The sequence below is a fragment of the Myotis lucifugus genome, unplaced genomic scaffold, assembly GCF_000147115.1.
Source record: "Myotis lucifugus unplaced genomic scaffold, Myoluc2.0 scaffold_50, whole genome shotgun sequence".
NCBI classification, from domain to species: Eukaryota; Metazoa; Chordata; class Mammalia; order Chiroptera; family Vespertilionidae; genus Myotis; species Myotis lucifugus.
This window is the reverse complement of record NW_005871098.1, coordinates 5,045,576-5,063,757: the sequence shown is the minus strand read 5'-3', so window position 1 is coordinate 5,063,757 and position 18,182 is coordinate 5,045,576. Positions and strand designations below refer to the sequence as shown.

General features: G+C 37.6%; 1 protein-coding gene and 1 pseudogene across 3 annotated transcripts in view; one reads left to right on the top strand and one right to left on the bottom strand.

Annotated features, from left to right (window-relative positions):
• The window catches only part of HLTF (helicase like transcription factor), a 165,990-nt gene that overhangs the window by 114,722 nt on the left and 33,086 nt on the right, over positions 1-18,182 (top strand). For 2 of the 3 annotated variants that reach the window (XM_014455775.2, XM_023753750.1), the window contains 6 exons: positions 8,055-8,198; positions 9,766-9,904; positions 12,266-12,401; positions 14,115-14,294; positions 17,233-17,357; positions 17,806-17,996. In XM_014455775.2, coding sequence (XP_014311261.1) covers positions 8,055-8,198; positions 9,766-9,904; positions 12,266-12,401; positions 14,115-14,294; positions 17,233-17,357; positions 17,806-17,996 — 915 coding nt within the window. The remainder of the gene's footprint in view (positions 1-8,054; positions 8,199-9,765; positions 9,905-12,265; positions 12,402-14,114; positions 14,295-17,232; positions 17,358-17,805; positions 17,997-18,182) is intronic. The other variant, XM_023753751.1, reaches the window with a different exon arrangement.
• Positions 1,943-7,539, bottom strand: LOC102427734 (annotated as a pseudogene).

Genomic DNA, 18,182 nt, shown 5'->3' with positions numbered 1-18,182 from the left:
TCTTTTCTAAAACCACTCTGTTTCATTGATCTTTTGTGTTGCTTTTAAACTATTCATTATTTCTGCTCTGATCTTATATTTCCTTCCTTTACTCACTCTGGGCTTTGTTGTTCTTTTTCAAGTTCCTTTAAGAGTGAAATTAGATTGTTCATTTGAGCTTTTTCTTATTTCCTGAGATAAGCTTGTAATGCTATGAATTTCCTTCTTAGAATTACTTTCCCTTTGTTCCACAGATTTTGGGTTGTTGTGTCATTTTCATTTGTTTTAAGGTATCCTTTGATTTCTTTCTTGATCTCATTGTTAACCCATTCATTGTTTAATAACATGTTATTTAGCCTCCATGTCTTTGTGTTTTCCAGTTTTCTTCTTGTGATTGATTTCAAGTTTCATAGCATTATGGTCAGAGAAAATGGTTGATATAATTTCGGTCTTCTTAAATTTATTGAGATTATGTCCATCAAGATTTGCTTTAGTATTAGATGCTCCTATGTTGGGTCCATAAATGTTTACAAGGGTTATGTCCTCTTGTTAGATTGCTTTCTTTATCCTTATATAGTATTCTTCTTTGTATCCTGTATGGCCTTTGTTTTAAAGTCTGTTTTGTCAGATATAAGGATTGCTAGCCCAGCTTTTCTTTTTCTTTCCTTTTGCATGAAATACCTTTTTCTATCCCTTTACTTTTACTCTGTGTGTATATTTTGTTCTGAGGTGTGTCTTATCCATTTAACTACCTTTTGTCTTTTGATTGGAGCATTTAATCCATTTACATTTAAAGTGATTATTGATAGGTACATATTTATTGCCGTTTTATTTTTTAACTATGTTCCTCTGTTGTTGATGTTCTTCTTCCTTCTTTCTTCCTTCTTTGATCTTTTTTCTTCTTCCATCAAGTTCTTAACATTTCTTGTAATACTAGTTTGTTGGTAATAAACTCCTTTAGTTTTTTTCTTGTCTTTGAAGCTCTTTACTTCTTGAAATTTGAATGATAGCCTTGCAGGGTAAAATAGCCTTGGTTGTAGGTACTTGGTTTTCATCTTTTTTTTTTTAAATGATAAGAGAATTTTATTTTGTAACAGTGAGAGCTATCAATGAATAAAGGAGGTTCCCCTTTCCCCCGCAATTACTGGATCCTTAAGTAGGCCAAAGCAGAAATATCAAAGGCTGATAATTGCATTTCCACAATATGCCACAGGATGGCAGCATGCAACTGATTAACCTTAATGGTGATGGTGGTGGGGGTGTTTTCACCATAAATAGAATAATAGAAACCCTTCCATTTCATATTAAGGTTTCAAGTTAGAGTTTTGGTAACTCACTTCAAAAATGTGTTTTCTTGTATATTTCATTATTTTAAACCCAGCTCTTAATGTATTATTATAACAGTATAAATATTTCTTTTCTGAAATATTTTAATTTTCTCCATTGTAACTAACTTTCTCCAAATGCCTCTTATGATCCAATTAAGAACCTTTAAATACTTACTGAAGTCCAGGAAGTATCTGAGGCACAACATACACATTGACTTATCTGTCTTTGTGGGTTAGTTATTTTTCCCCATTTCACAGATGAGAAACATTGAAGAAAAAAGACCCATGGTCCACACAAGGGACTCTTTACTCACTAGACATTACACATTTCCTGGGCAGCTGGAGTCTCCAGGAAGTCCTTGGTTGTATATGTGTGAGTGGATGTGTTCTGAGACATGCTGGTCTTATCTTCCTTTGTTACCTACCAATTAACAGCTTACATGCTAAATCCCCAACACCTGAGCAACTGTCGAGTATTACTAATTGCAGGAGTACACTTATCGCTATTGATGACTTTATCTTATATGTAGTACCAGGACCTAGTGAATGTGTATTAAGTCATACAACAAAAACATGCAGAACTCTTTGCTGTGTGATATTAAAAACAGTACTAAAACCTGTATAAATACATATCTTCAAGGTTTTCTTACATCATTTGTACTCCTATCTTCTTTTCATATTTTTCTTGGTCATAAGCCATTTTCTTCATCAATTTCTCATTTTTTTCATCTTTCTTAAGATTTTTGGTGTTTTGCTTCCTCATTTGGTTGACAAGAAACTTGGGAATTGTCCACAGAAGTTTTTGATAAGTGCATGGCATTAGCTGTACCAGCTACCATTACAAATTCTCGCTGTTTGCTGAACTTCAGACTCAATGCTTGACACATGAAAAGGTTGGGGGCCATGACCATTGCTACATTTATGACGGTCTGTCTATTATTCTTTGGAGAAATTCAAGCAGGGCCTTCAGTGTGTCTTGATTTGCATCATGCAGAAGGATGACGAGAAGGTTCAAAGCCTGTAGTTGTTGCTTCTTGATTGGAAGAATCTGGACAGCTTGGAAGGCTTTGAGGTATTCTACACTGAACAGTGGCTGGGGCAGCTCACAGATGAACAGCTTCAGCAGGCTGGCTGCATCGGGCTGCTTGACATTTTCCCAGTTAAAAGTCCCTTCATAAAACTTTGCTTCTAGGGCTTGGCAAAGATTCTTCATTCTAATGACAGCTCCAGGTATTCTTAAGAGGCTGTCAGTTTCCAAACCTCCCTCTTCAATTAGAAAAATCAATCAGTTTTTGAAATATCAAGGATATTTGAGTTCCTGGTACTTTCCTCTGATCTTGTTCTAACAATACTGTCAGTGGAACACAAAAAGGGTCAGAATCTTTTGTTTTGATCTTCATTTTTAAAAAAATATATTTTATTGATTTTTTACAGAGAAGAAGGGAGAGTGATAGAGAGTTAGAAACATCGATGAGAGAGAAACATCGATCAGCTGCCTCCTGCACACCCCCTACTGGAGATGTGCCCGCAACCAAGGTACATGCCCTTGACTGGAATTGAACCTGGGACCCTTCAGTCTGCAGGCCGACGTTCTATCCATTGAGCCAAACCAGTTAGGGCTCGATCTTCATTTTTGTTGTTTCATTTCAACACCCAGTACATCATAGAGCAGGGGTCCTCAAACTACGGCCCGCGGGCCACATGCAAATACAAATATTGTATTTGTTCTCGTTTTGTTTTTTTACTTCAAAATAAGATATGTGCAGTGTGCATAGGAATTTGTTCATAGTTTTTTTTTTTAACTATAGTCCGGCCCTCCAACGGTCTGAGGGACAGTGAACTAGCCCCCTGTTTAAAAAGTTTGAGGACCCCTGTCATAGAGGGTGGTCAGTTCAATCAAGGCTAAATAGCAAACTTTCTTCATGTCCTGGGTAGTTAGGTTACCAATCCTGGTGGTACCTGTTTTGTTTTTTGGCAATCTGAAATTAGGTAATGGGGCATTGTTGCCTTTGCTTTTCTGGTTCCTATCCTGGAGCTGTCTTTCTGATTGACGGCTTGCTCTGCAGGTGATACCTCCAGGTTGATAACTATTTCAGAGGCAGGTGCCTCCTCAGGCACCAGTGGCATCAGCTTCTTTCACCAACAACTAGGATAGATGCCTGGTCATCTTTTCCTTGGTATTTTTTATTTATTCTAACTGACTGTGATTCACTGCCACCTGGAGCTTTTTCTTTGGACTCTGCCTACTAAGCAAATATGTCTCTGACAACAGGAATGTGGTACTGTTTGTTCTTTTTCCTTAAAGTCTGGGAGATATTCTCTACCCATTTCTGAACAGCTGCTGCCTGGTTTGGGTTAATGTTGATAAAAACACCATGCTTTCTTGGGGATCTCCAGCAGACTCTCCAAAGAGATTAGACAAACCAGCCTCCTTCAGCCACTCTTCTAATTCACCCATGTCAGGCTCTTTGATAACCACCACCTCTTGATTTTGTCTGTTCTCACTAGATTTCTTGATATTGTCAATTTCATTCCAATAGTCCTCCATAGATAGTTCATCCATGGGAACTTGACTGATCAAATGGAGGCTTCTCCTTAGCTTTGGTGATTTCTTGGTTCATACTGGCCATATCTGCAACTTTTGCGACAGTGTGGATGGACCTGGACAGCATTATGCTCGAGGTGGCTTCCTCCCCTCCCTGGCCATGGCTCTCTCCTATGGCCCAGTCTTTGCTGCTGTGGTGGTAGGCAGTTAACACTACTCCCTGGGAACTGGAGAGAGAAGGGGCATAATCTGTGATCCTGACACTCTCATCACTTTTAATATTTCATGCCAATCCCTTCTGGCCTGAAATATTCTGTTGAGAAATCAGTTGACAGTCTTATAAGAGCTCTCTTGTAGGTAACTGACTGCCTTTCTCTTGCAACTTCTAAGATTATCATTTTGTTATCTCTGTCTTTAACTTTTGCCATTTTAAAAAATATTTTTTTTTATTGATTTCAGAGAGGAAGAGAGAGATAGAAACATCAATGATGAGAGAGAATCATTGATCGGCTGCCTCTTGGGATTAAGCCCGCAACCCAGGCATGTGCCCTAACCGGGAATAAAACCCTGACCTCCTGGTTCATAGGTCGACACTCAACCACTGAGCCATGCTGGCTGGGCTAACTTTTGCCATTTTAATTATGATATGTCTTGGTGTGGGCCTCTTTGGGTTCATCTTATTTGGGGGGATTTGTATGTCTTTTTCCTTCACCATGTTAGGAAAGTCTCCAGTCATCGTTTCTTCAAATTGGTTCTGGATGCCTTGCTCTCTCTCTTCTCTGTCTGGGACCCCTATGATGTGGATGTTGTTACATTTCACGTTGTCATAAAGGTCCCTTAAACTATACTCATTTTTCAAAATTCATTTTTCTTTTTGCTGCTCTAATTGGGTGTTTTTTCCTATTTTATCTTCTAAATCACTGATTCTATCCTCTGATTCATTGAGCCTACTGTTTATTCCAGGGGTCCTCAAACTACGGCCCGCAGGCCACATGCAAATACAAATATTGTATTTGTTCCCGTTTTGTTTTTTTACTTCAAAATAAGATATGTGCAGTGTGCATAGGAATTTGTTCATAGTTTTTTTTTAAACTATAGTCCGGCCCTCCAACGGTCTGAGGGACAGTGAACTGGCCCCCTGTTTAAAAAGTTTGAGGACCCCTGGTTTATTCCTTCAGTGTTTTCTTTATTTCAGATAAGCCATTCTTCATTTCTGACTTGTCCTTTTTTATGGTTTCTGTGTCCTTTTTTATGCTGTTGAGCATCCTTATAAAAATTAGTCTGGGCACTATATCTGATAAATTACCTCCATTTTATTTACCTTTTCTGGAGAATTCTCTTGTTCCTTCATTTGGAGACTGTTTTTTTGTCTTCCCATTTTGGCTGCCTGTTTATGTTTGTTTCTATGTTTTAGGTAGATCTGCCGTGACTCCCAGTCTTGGTAGGGCAGCCTTATGTAGTAGGTGTCCTGGGGGACCCAATGGCACAGTCTCCCTGATCACCTGAGCTCAGTGCTCTAAGAATGTCCCTTGTGCATGTTATGTGAGTCCCCTCTTGATTGCTCTTGGTCCGATCGGGTGTGGGATCAATCCTCAGACCCGGTGACAATGAGACTCAACTCTAAACACAGTGTGCAGGTTGCTGTGCAGGTTGCTCTTCAGGTGCTGATCACATGAAGCCAAATTCAACTCAGCAGGGTCTGGTGCCTGCTGAGATCTCTCTGTGATGTGCTGCTTGTGAAGCTTATTGGAACCTGCTCTGTTGTTGTCTGGAATTAGCCACTGGGTGTATTGGTTCTGGGCCTCTTTGGAGGGACTCTGGTACCGGCCAATGTCACAGGCTGTCTGTGTCTGGCCCTGGGCAATCTGTTGGGAGTTATCTGCATTCCACAGCTTGTGACTCACTCTGCATGTAGAAAGGACCAAGCTGCACACCAAGGTCTGCTTTTACTAGCCCTGGTCCCAGGAGAATCTCAGGCAAAGACTCAAAGCACCCAGAGATCTGCCACTGCCTAAAGGTTGGCATTTGGGCTCAGTCACTTAAAGAGACTCATGCTGTATTCTTCAGCTAGGTTTAAGCTCCACAGGGTGGGATGAGAGGGATTCCAATGGGTGGGGCTATTGCTTCCCTCCAGGCTGATGCTGTATGAAGGGGAATGCTTTGCTTGAAAAAGATGGCTTCTGTAGTATGGGAGAATGACTCAGCACAGGGATCCTGGTGGCTGACCTCTCAGCTCTCTTCCCAGAGCCACGAACCCTGGTCTCTCCTCATGCAGCTCTAGTCCACTCTGCCCTCCCTCCGTAGGAGCCCAGGGTGAGTGGTTGCAAATGAAATTTTGTGTGTTGCCCATTTAAGAGGGTGCCTACATCTCTAGTCATCTTGATGGCAGAGAGAAACTCCACTGCTTTTCACAGCCAGATGTTATATGGACACCTTTCCCAGTTCTGGTGCTCTGAGCTGGGGAGCCCCACTTGGGGTTTAGATCCCAGAGTTCTCAGAGAACCCCTTGCAGCTTAGGTATCCCTTTGGAACTTCAGCTGCCACAGTGGGAGCCTGGCCAGCCCTCTCAACTCCATGCTTTCTACCAGTCTTGATGTGCCTCTTCTGTAAGTCCTTGGTTATAGGCTTCTCTCCACCTAGTCTTCAGTTGGTTACTCAGGATGATTTTTCTATAATTTAGTTGTAATTCCAGTTTGGTCCTGGGAGGATGTGAGTGCAGCTTCCACCTAATCTGCCGCCATCTTAGATCCTCAAGACTGCTCTTTAAATATTGGTGTTGTGTAGGCTACAGGCTCTGTTTTCTCATGGACATGTTCTCCTTAGAAAATCTTAATCATTTCTATAGCTTCATGTTCTGTCTGATGAAAACTTTAAAGTCCATATCTACACTTGCATTATAAGCCAATAATTAAATTTTCCTAGTATACTTCTCTAGTCAGATATTCTGTAGTAACCCAAAATTTTAAATGTCATTTGAAATAATACTCATCATCTCTTTCTCATCTTTATTCTGCTTTTCCCCTTCTTTATTTTAAACTTACCAGTTTTCCCTATGTCTTTTTTTTTTTAAATATAATTTATTGATTTTTTACAGAGAGGAAGGGAGAGAGATAGAGGGTTAGAAACATCGATGAGAGAGAAACATCGATCAGCTGCCTCCTGCACATCTCCTACTGGGGATGTGCCCGCAACCCAGGTACATGCCCTTGGCCGGAATCGAACCCGGGACCCCTCAGTCTGCAGGCCGACGCTCTATCCACTGAGCCAAACCGGTTTCGGCCCTATGTCTTTATTACACAGTACTCCTAGGCAGTCACTTTAAGTAATAGCAGCTTCTTTGCATTCGCTTTCATGAAGATATTCCATATTTAATTAGTCTTCAAGTTCCAGGAGTTCCTTCTGAGTTTCTTTCAGACCTGTTCTTTCCATTCTGTTCTATGCTATTTGGGTTTAGGGCTTCATCATCTCTCACCTAAATGGTTTCTTAGCTGTTTCTCTTTGGTGTCGTCTGTCTTTATTCTAATCATTTGTGTGTGTTTTTTTGCTCTGACTCACCCACATATATTGTTTTCATGTTAAGAAAATAAAAACTCAAGTTTTAAAAACTGATCATGTCTTTAGAGAGAGCAGGGACCAGTTCTTATTTTTCTTTTTAGCTGTACTACTCTTCTTCTTCGTACCTGGCATGTAGTAGGCCTATGTTGAATGAAAATGGATACTGTGTTTGAATCTTTACCTACTATCTTGAAAATACTGGTTGCTATCTTGAAAATACTGGTTCTTTTACTGTTTAATTTTGATATTTTTAAGTCTACCAAGTAATTGGAAGCATTAAAGATCCTGTGTATTAAAATATTAAATTAAAAAAGAACTAATTACTGTTTTAAAGAAGCTTTGTAGTATTTTTCCGTCAAAAATGAAGTGGCTGCTCATTGGTAGGTCCAAGCAAAATTTATACAGTGTATTATTATAGTATATATGCCAGTTTTCCTGACAATAAAATAATAATTAGTATTATTATTGTTGCTATTTTAGTTTAGATTGCAGGAAACTTGATGTTATGTAATTTTAGTAGTGTGATTTGTTTGACTATACCAAGACAGTACTATATATATATATATATACACACACACACACACACACACACACTAAACCTGATACTAATCTGCTTATTATTTAAAATATTTCTAATTTTCCTTTAGGACCAATTTGGACAACATATAAAATCAGATGTGCACTTGAATTTTTATGTTTATTATGGTCCTGATCGTATTAGAGACCCGGCTTTGCTTTCAAAACAGGATATTGTTTTGACTACTTACAATATTTTAACTCATGACTATGGAGTAAGTATACTGATACTCAGAGATTTTCAAAAGTTTAATTTAAGAAATATGCTTCAGGTTTCTCAAGTGTTCCAAAATGTAAGCTTCATACTTTTTTTCTTTCTAAATACTTAAGAATACACAGTAAATAAACAGGAATTTATGTTTTAATATTATGCAAAAGAAATGGTTGGCCTTTAGATATTAATGTAGGAATACATTCCATTTAGAACACTTAAAGATCAATTTTTAAATTTGAATTTAAACTAACTACATAACAATTTGTAAATGAATTTTCTTTTAACTATTATAGAATATTATTTTCTATCACAATGATTTGATTGTCTCAGTTTAAAAATAAGCTTTTTCGTAGCTGAAATTTGTGTTTCCCAATTTATGTAAAAGTCTAATTGTTGTTTGCCTATAATTCCAGTTTTTAAGTTAAAACGTTTTTGAAAATACCTTATTATAAAAATTTCAGTCTTTTTAAAATTATTAAATATATTTTTATTGATTTCAGAGAGGAAGAGAAAGGGAGAGATGGAAACATCAATGATGAGAGAGAATCATTGAATTGGATGCCTCCCGAATGCCCCCCACTTGGCATCAAGCCTGCAACTTGGGCATGTGCCCGAGCTGTGAATTGAACCATGACCTCCTGGTTTATAGGTCAACACTCGACCACTGAGCCACAATGGCCAGGCAAAATTCCAGTCTTCTGATAAGAACATTTACTTTTACATAAAAGAAAGTAGTTATATTGTATTCAAGTATTTCTTGTGAGTGATAATTTTTATATTATCAGTGTACAGAGGTCCGGTGCACGAAAATTCGTGCACTCGGTGGGGGGTTCCTCAGCCCATCCTCCGCCCTCTCACAGTCTGGGACCGCTTGGGGGATGTCTGTCTGCTGGCTTAGGCCCACTCCCTATGGGCCTAAGCCAACAGTCAGACATCCCTCTTGCAGTCCAGGAGCCCTCGCTCCTTACCACCTGCCTGCTCACTGCTTCTTACCGCTCAGCTCGCTGCTTCTTAGTGCTGCCTCAGAGGCAGGAGAGGCTCCTGCCACCGCCGCTGCACTTGCCCAGCTTCTGGCTGAGCGGCACTCCCCCTATGGGAGCTCACTGACCATCAGGGGGCAGCTCCTGCATTGAGCGTCTGCCCCCTGGTGGTCAGTGCACGTCATAGCGACCAGTCATTCCAGTGTTCAGTCGATTTGCATATTACCCTTTTATTATATACCATTTTAATCTGAGGCAGAGTACTTCAGTGTACTGGACCAAGATCACAGCAGATCAAGCCTGGTTTGATTACCTGGCTTTGAATGCTAGCTCTTCCACTTCCTAGCTGTGGTACTTTGAACAATATACTTCACATCTTGGTGCTTCAATTTTCTCATCTGTAAAAAAAGAGTAATAATACTTCATAAGCTTGTAAACATTCCCTAATTTAATGTATGCAATGCTGAAAGCCATACCTAACACATAGTAAGTTGATATCGAGAATACTAATTCATATTACTTATCAAATTACATAAACTACTATTTTACTTTCTTATGTTTTTCATTCATATGAAACATTTATTTCAGATGAAAGGTGATAGTCCATTACATAGCATAAGGTGGCTAAGAGTGATCCTGGATGAAGGACATGCCATACGAAATCCAAATGCTCAGCAGACTAAAGCTGCACTTCATTTAGAAGCAGAAAGAAAATGGGTATTGACAGGTAATGATAGCATTACAGTTTTTAAAAAATTAATTCCCAAATATGTATTGTTAAGTGAGTTAGTAAGGTAACTTTGTAAACTTCAAGTGGATATAAAGACTGTTCCAATATTAATCCTAGCAATCATTTAATAAAATATTTGACTTGTTCAGTTTATGGGACAACTAGACTTATTCTTGAACTGTGGACATTTATTAGATACAATGGGGCCTTGACTTACGAGTTTAATTTGTTCCAAGACCGAGCTCGTTAAGGAGCTCGTTAACTCAAATCACTCTGTCAACTCAATGCAAAAAATCGGCCCTGAGACAGCTGGTATCTCAAAAAACTCGTTAGTCGGGACACTCGTAAGTCAAGGCCCCACTGTACTTTAACCCTTCAATTAGAATCTTGATTTCTCTACTTTCCATTTTGGAGTCTGCTTTACTAGAGGATGGGGAAGAGAATATGAAATCATATTAGTTTTTGCTTTCTTTCTAGTGCTGTTGATTTAAAAATCAAGTAAGCAATGGATTGGAAGAATTAACATCATTAAATGTCCAAACTACCCAAAGCAATCTGTAGATTCAATGCATTCCCTATTAAAATACCAATGGCATATTTCACAGATCTAGAACAAATACTCCAAAATTTTATATGGAACCAAAAAAGACCCTGAATAGCCACAGCAATCTTGACAAAGAAGAACAAAGTTGAAGGGATCACAATACTGGATATTAGGTTACACTACAAAGCCATTGTAATCAAAATAGCCTGGTACTGGCACAAGAACAGGCAAATAGATCAATGAGACAGAACAGAGAACCAGAAATCTACCCAAGCCATTAAGCTCAATTAATATTTGATAAAAGAAGCAAGAGCATACAATGGAGTAAAGACAGTCTCTTCAATAAATGGTGTTGGGATAATTGGGCAGATAAATGCAAAAAAAATGAAACTAGACCACCAACTTAAACCAGACACAATAATAAGCTCAAAATGGATAAAAGACTTAAATGTAAATCATAAAACCATAAAAATCTTAGAAGAAAACCTAGGGAGCAAAACATCAGACACCTCACATAGTGGAAATTTCACTGGTATATCTCCTAGGGCAAGAGAAACAAAGGAAAAAAAACACAAGTGGGACTCCATCAAACTAAAAAGTTTCTGCACAGCAAAAGAAACCACCATCAAAATGAAAAGGGAACCAACCAACTGTATGGGAGAAATATTTGCCAATGATACATTTGATAAGGGGTTAATATCTATAAACTTCCAAAAAAGACATACAGTTGGCCAGGAGACATGAAAAATGTTAAAAGTCACTAATCGTCAGAGATGCAAATTAAAATGACAATGAGGTACCACCTCACACCTGCCAGAATGGCTACCATCAATAAATCAACAAATGACAAGTGCTGGGGAGGATGTGGAGAAAAAGGAAACCTAGTACACTGCTGGTGGGAATACAGACTGGTACAGCCACTATGGGAAACAGTGGAGTTTCCTCAAAAAAAGTAAAAATGATGCTGCAATTTGATGCAGTGATTGATCCACTTCTAGGAATATATCCTAAGAATCCTGAAACGTCAACCAGAAAGAATGTATGCACCCCTATGTTCATAGCAGTGCGATTTACAATAGCTAAGTTCTGGAAATAGCCTAAGTGCCCATCAGCAGATGAGTGGATAAAAAAGCTGTGGTACATTTACACAGTGGAATGCTATGCAGCTGTAAGAAAGAAGGCTCTGTTTCCTTTTGGGACAACATGGAGGGACCTGACCATTGTCATGTTAAGCAAAATAAGCCAGTCAGAGAAAGACAAATATCACATGATCTCACTTGTGGAATCTAATGAACAAAATAAACTGATAACTAAAATAGAACCAGAGGCATGGAAACATGGAACAGACTGACAAATCTCAGAGGGGAGGGAATGTGGGAAGAGATTAACCAAAGAATTTATATGCGTATGTGCATAACCCAGGGACATAGACAATAGGGTGGTGAAGCCCTGGTGCAGGGTGGAAACTGGGTGGAGGGGAGCAATGGAGAGAGAAAAAAAAGGTATGATATCTGTAATACTCTCAATAATAAAGATTTTTTTTAAAGTCAAGGAAATTTTCTAGGTAAGGAGAAAGTTGAGTTTAGTGGGTGTGTAGTCTTTTTATTTGTTAGTATGGCAAATGAGAGCTAAAAATTAGAGCAAACTGTATTTTGAGATTACGTATATGTCTAAGAAGGGATTATAGTCACAGGTTGATGGTGGGTGTGCCTGGTACAGAGTGTCCATTTTGAGCTATTGTCTCAATTCAGCTAGATAGATATCTGATTGGATATTCTGGTTATAGAATTGTAACTATTTCATGTTATTTTTAGGTACTCCAATTCAGAATTCTTTAAAGGACTTGTGGTCTCTTCTTTCCTTTTTAAAACTAAAACCATTACTTGATAGAGAGTGGTGGCATAGAACAATACAGCGACCTGTCACAATGGGAGATGAAGGAGGACTTAGGTAAGTAATTTCATGATAACTGATTAGTTACAAATAACTGTTAGCAGCTTGAACCAATTTCCACTTTCATTACTATTTAACTTGGCTATTGGCTTTAATCTCCAAAAAGTGTTACCACTTTATGCCTTTGACTCTCAGAACCTAGTGATTCTTGTTTGGGGAGATAAAGATTTAAGTAGTAACAGGAAAAACTTTATAGGCCCTGAGGGTCCAAAATGCACTCAAATTTCATAACTTATCTTGTATAGCTTTATACAGTGGTAATTTAATGATGGAATGATGTACAGTAGCATCAAGAGTTTTATAAGAGAAAGTTATTTCTGGTGGAGAGAGGTAAAAGTTAAGAACATAAATAAAATTCAGCTTGGCAATAGCCATTTTTACAAGGTACTAGGCTAATGTATTTTAACTTTTTTGCCTAGAATATTGGTTTTCAAACAGAGGGTTTGGGATTATCTAGCCGGTTATGAAATTACTTAAAGAAGAGGGCAGTAGCATTATAAGATTAAAGAAACAAGCAGAGTGCATCACACATGGTATTTTGTGGAATGTTTGTTTCTGTTGTATGTGTTTGTTTATATGTTTGCTGAATGGACTGAAATTTGTTTCTTACTCTGGGTTTTAGTGAAAAAGATTCAAAACCCACTAACCTAGCTTGTAATACTGCCTCTTTGATTCCTTCAAATCAGCTATTTAAATTCTAATTTAAGAAATGGTATTTATATTTCAGTGTTAGGAAAAACCTTTTTAAAAAAAAATTGGCATGCCTCCTTTTATTCTGATACTGAAAAGGGGGAGTGTCAAATTATAGAACCTATAAGGCATTTGTCCCTCTTCTGGGTTGTTATATTGTGTTATTTTTTTCATTACTTAATAAAATTTATTTATGTACCTTGATTTTCATGTTACTAAAATACTTTTTGAAGGTGTTATATTTTTATGATATTTAGTATAATTCCTTTTGAAAGGGCGAGGGCTAGGCCCTCCACCTTGCCCCAGGGTAAGGGCTATGCCCTCCACCTTGCCCCAGGGTAAGTGCTCCATCTTACCTTGGCCACGTGCTTGGCAAGGAGCTTCTTCCCGGAAGTCTAAGCCTCTGCTAGCCACACCCAGGAACAAGACACAGACTTGTGCCTGGCCAAATCGGGCAGAGCACAGTCCTTTCTCCTCCCGTTCCTCCAACTCCCCCTATATAACCCATCTCCACACAGAGTTATCTCTCTCTCTGCTTCCTGTCGCTGCGTCGGCAAGGTGGGGGAGCCGAGCTAGCTCGAATACAGACTCTTATGCTTTTGCATCGGACTGGCTGGCTCCCTGATGTGGTTTCTTGGGGATCCTGAAATCTGGGCATAACACCTTTCACTTAATAGGTGCTTATTAAGAATGTGAGTATTGAATATGGGTGATATAGCTGAAGAACTGAGAAGTAAAAGGGTTAGAAATTAGAACAAAAATGGGGAGAAGAGCAGAAATTTTAAACTGTGTGACAGGTATTGAATTAGGGCAAATTACAATGTATTTGTTGCTGTAATTTTCTGTTTGTAGAATATGTCTGTGATGATCAGATTGGATAAAAGTCCAAGAAAGAGACTAAAAAAGGAATCCTTTGCTAAGGTTATAAAATGGTAATAGTTTAAAATATTCTTTTTTGTTCTTGTTGAATCAACTTATATAGAAATAACAAATTATGTAATTATTTGTTTTATTTTCTAGGCGTTTACAGTCCCTAATTAAAAATATTACACTTAGAAGAACCAAGACAAGCAAAGTTAAAGGAAAACCTGTTTTGGAGTTGCCAGAACGTAAAGTATTTATTCAGCATATTACACTTTCAGATGAAGAGAGAAAGATTTATCAGTCTGTGAAAAATGAAGGCAGAGACACTATTGGAAGGTATGGAGAAAACCATTTTAGAAAATAATTTTTGTTTTGCTTTTTTTTTTTGCTTTCAATTTAATGGAATAGCATTCTTAAGATATGTCAGCAATAAAGTCTGAAGTATACTGAAAGATAATCTGCTTTCTTTAACTATATTTTAACTACTTTTTACGAATTAATAATTGAAGTGAATGAATATTATAATTCACCAGGTTATTTCTTTTTTTTTAAAATATATTTTATTGATTTTTTTACAGAAAGGAAGGGAGAGGGATAGAGAGTGAGAAACATCGATGAGAGAGTAACATCGATCAGCTGCCTCCTGCACACCCCCTACTGGGGATGTGCCTGCAACCAAGGTACATGCCCTTGACCAGATTGAACCAGGGACCCTCTAGTCCGCAGGGCGACGCTCTATCCACTGAGCCAAACCAGTTAGGGCTCTTTTTATTTTTTATTTATTGATTTTAGAGACAGAGAAATATTGATGTGTTGTTCCAATTTTTTATGAATTCATTGGTTGATTTTGTGTATTGGGAGGACGCTCTAACCAAATGAGCTACCTGGCCAAGGCTTTTTTTGTTTAAATTAATTTTTTAATTGATTGAAGAATTTCTTAAGTTAGGAAAAAATTCAAAGTTTACATGAAAAGGCAAGTTCTGATTGCTTGCTTCTACTTCCGACTGTTTCATGGGAGTAGATAAAAACAATGAGAGAAGTATGTATATAGGGAAAGTATACCTATTAAGGACCAAAACTTGGGGGATTGTCCACATTCAAGAAAGAAATAAAGAAAGAAATAAGTAAATAAAAAAAAAAATAAGGGAGATTCCAGCAAGTGGAGAAGTGTAAAGAAAGTAGAGAAAACTGTTATAGAATTTTAGGGAAGAGGAGAATCAAGAGAGAATGGTCAGTAGTGTCACAGTACAGACATTTGGAAAAGGCTATTTAATGTGGTGATTCAGAAATTACTGGTGTAAACTCTCAGAGTAGTTTCACTGGAATAATGAATTAAATAGCTATATTGTGGGACTAAGGAGATTGCAAAGAAGTAGCAGCTGTAGGGGTAGACAATTTTTTACAAAGTTTGTAAAATTGAGACTGGTAGATAGGATCAGTATTTTGTTTATGGATCAATTATTTTGATAGTTTTATTTGGTAACTGTCTTGAGAGGGATTGAACATAGAAAAGATTACAGGTACAAAAGAGAATGAAGCAAATTGATGGAGAAGAACGAAGCCTGGGGTGGTAAATACTAAAAAGAATATTAAGAGAACAATCATTGAGCTGTGAAACCAAGGTATTTATGAGATAAGGAAGGCCACCATAAAAAAGTAAGGTTTTTAGAGTGGTAGAAAGGTTTCATGTGGTATTTTCCAATAACACATGGAAATCTGGGAATAGGAGTTGGCCAAGTAGATTAAAGGGGTTGGGGATTAGAAGAATGTGAGAAATTCTAGTCCAAGCAAGGGCATGGTTGATGTTAAATGTCCATAGGAACCAGAATGAGTAGGAGACAAGTGAAGGCAAAACAGGGCTCAGAAAATAGGGGAATCTACAAAACATAAAGAATTTAGGTGAGTTATAAGGTGGGTTTAATAGGAATTAAAGATATTAAGAAAGATTGTTCTAAGCAGGTTTCAAAGTAAAGAGGCACAGAGCAGTTAGGTAAAGTGTATTGTGTCACACAGCTAGTGAATGACAGAGTGGTATTTAAGCTCAGGCATTTTGGTTCTAGAGCTAATAAGTTTAACCTTTATAATATACTGCCTTCCATTCTTGAGTACTTAGAAGTATTTGTTCCCATAATATTACTGTTACTAGTAACAGCAGATATTTTATATCATTTACCATAGCCAGTATTCTAAATACTCTGTCTGCATTTATTAACTTTTTATGACAACAGTCCTCTAAGGTGTGTATTATTACTGTTATGTCACTATTACAAGCCAGGGAAGCTCAAGACAGAGGTTAAGAAACCTGCCCAAGGTTTTGCCCTGGCCAGGTGACTCAGATGATTGAAGCATGAAAAAAAAATCAATAAATAAACTTAGATAAAAATAAAAAGGAACAGAAACCTGCCAAAGTTCATAGTTAAATCGGCAGAGTGAGGTTTTGAATTCAAGACAAGTCTAGCTATAGAGTCTGTGCTCTAATCATTAGGCTAAATTTCTTTTTCTTTTTTTAATTTTAAAAGTATATTCTTACTGATTTCAGAGAGGAAGGGACAGGGAGAGTTAGAAACATCAATGATGAGAGAGAATCATTGATCAGTTGCCTCCTGCACACCCCACACTGGAACTCTCTTGCTCTTTGCTGTTTGTGACTTAATAGATGAATGTTTTGAGTTTTTTCTGGACTATCTATTTGCAAGAGATACATATGAAGGGGACGGGGTCAAAACTGTGTCCAGACTGGAAGGAAATGTCTCTATTTAGTTATGACTTAGGGTTACATGTGAGTTCTTTTAGGTTTTATTCGTGCTCATATAACAGATCAGAAGCTTTAAGTTTCTAATAGTGTGGAATACTGTGTCCATAGTCTTTTCTGTGTGTTTCCTTATTCAGCTTACCTTCACTCCTTCTTGGTGTAAAACTTGTATAGGGAAATTCAAGCCACTAGTTGTGCACCTGGTTTTTGTTTTTGCACATTAGAGAAGTTTATTTCACCCCAAGGCATGGGGTCTATTTTGAAGAACTGTGCTTGGAAGGTCTGTTGAGAGCTGCAGACATGTCTTTTGGCATCTTCCTATCCGACTCATACTGCAGTTGGCAGCTATTTCTCTTATATTTTGCTTTTTTGTTATAAACCATTCCTGGTTTCATTAAAAATAGAGTTTGCTTTTCTGTTTCTTATTCTTGTTTTGTAATTTCTGGAGAATAGAACAATGCAATTTTTATTCTACTGTTTTAGAATAGGAAACATTGTCATATTTAACATTTTTACCTGTAGGTATTTTAATGAAGGGACTGTCCTTGCTCACTATGCAGATGTTCTGGGTCTTCTGCTCAGATTGCGGCAGATCTGTTGTCATGCTCACCTTCTTACCAATGCAGTGTCTTCTAGTGTTCCCTCAGGTAAGTAATTAGGGCTTGTTTACACCATTTTATTTGTTAGAGATACTTAAATCAGAAGGAGACATTTTTCATATACCTAAATTTAGTTTGTCATAGACATTCTTTTTAATATAGAACTCAACTGGGAATATACCCCAAAATCTTATACTAATGAAATGGGATATTAATGAGTTCTTCCACGATTTCCACTAATCGATATTCTTGTATCTACCTTTTATTCTGTGGTAGTATGTGCAGATTGTGTTAAAACGATGCTTCTGTGTAAGGTGTATTATGTGAGTTGGCTACTATTTTAGCTTCTGGATTTTTCTTAAAATTTCAAATTTAAACCATGCTTTTTGCCTTTAATAGAAAAAGTCTAAAACTACCAAAGCAAAACTTTCTCCTGTATAAGGAAGATTAACTTGTCTAGTCATATTACAGATTTGCTCTGAAATTAATTTTTCAGCCTTTTCTCTAGGAAATGATACACCTGAAGAGCTACAAAAAAAGTTAATAAGAAAGATGAAGTTAATTCTGAGCTCAGGTTCCGATGAAGAATGTGCAATTTGCTTGGATTCATTAACAGTTCCTGTCATAACACACTGTGCACACGTCTTCTGTAAACCCTGTATTTGCCAAGTCATCCAGAATGAGCAGGTTTGTTTTATGCTTCATACAGAGTCAGTGTTTGATGGAGTGACGCATTAGTTTTGAATGTAATGGAAACTCAAGTCCAATAGACTATGAGTTTAGCACTTGGATTTACTAATGTACTTTTCATGATTAATTATATCATTGTTTTAATAGGTGATATATTTCTTAAAATTGAAAGCTTTCAACCTA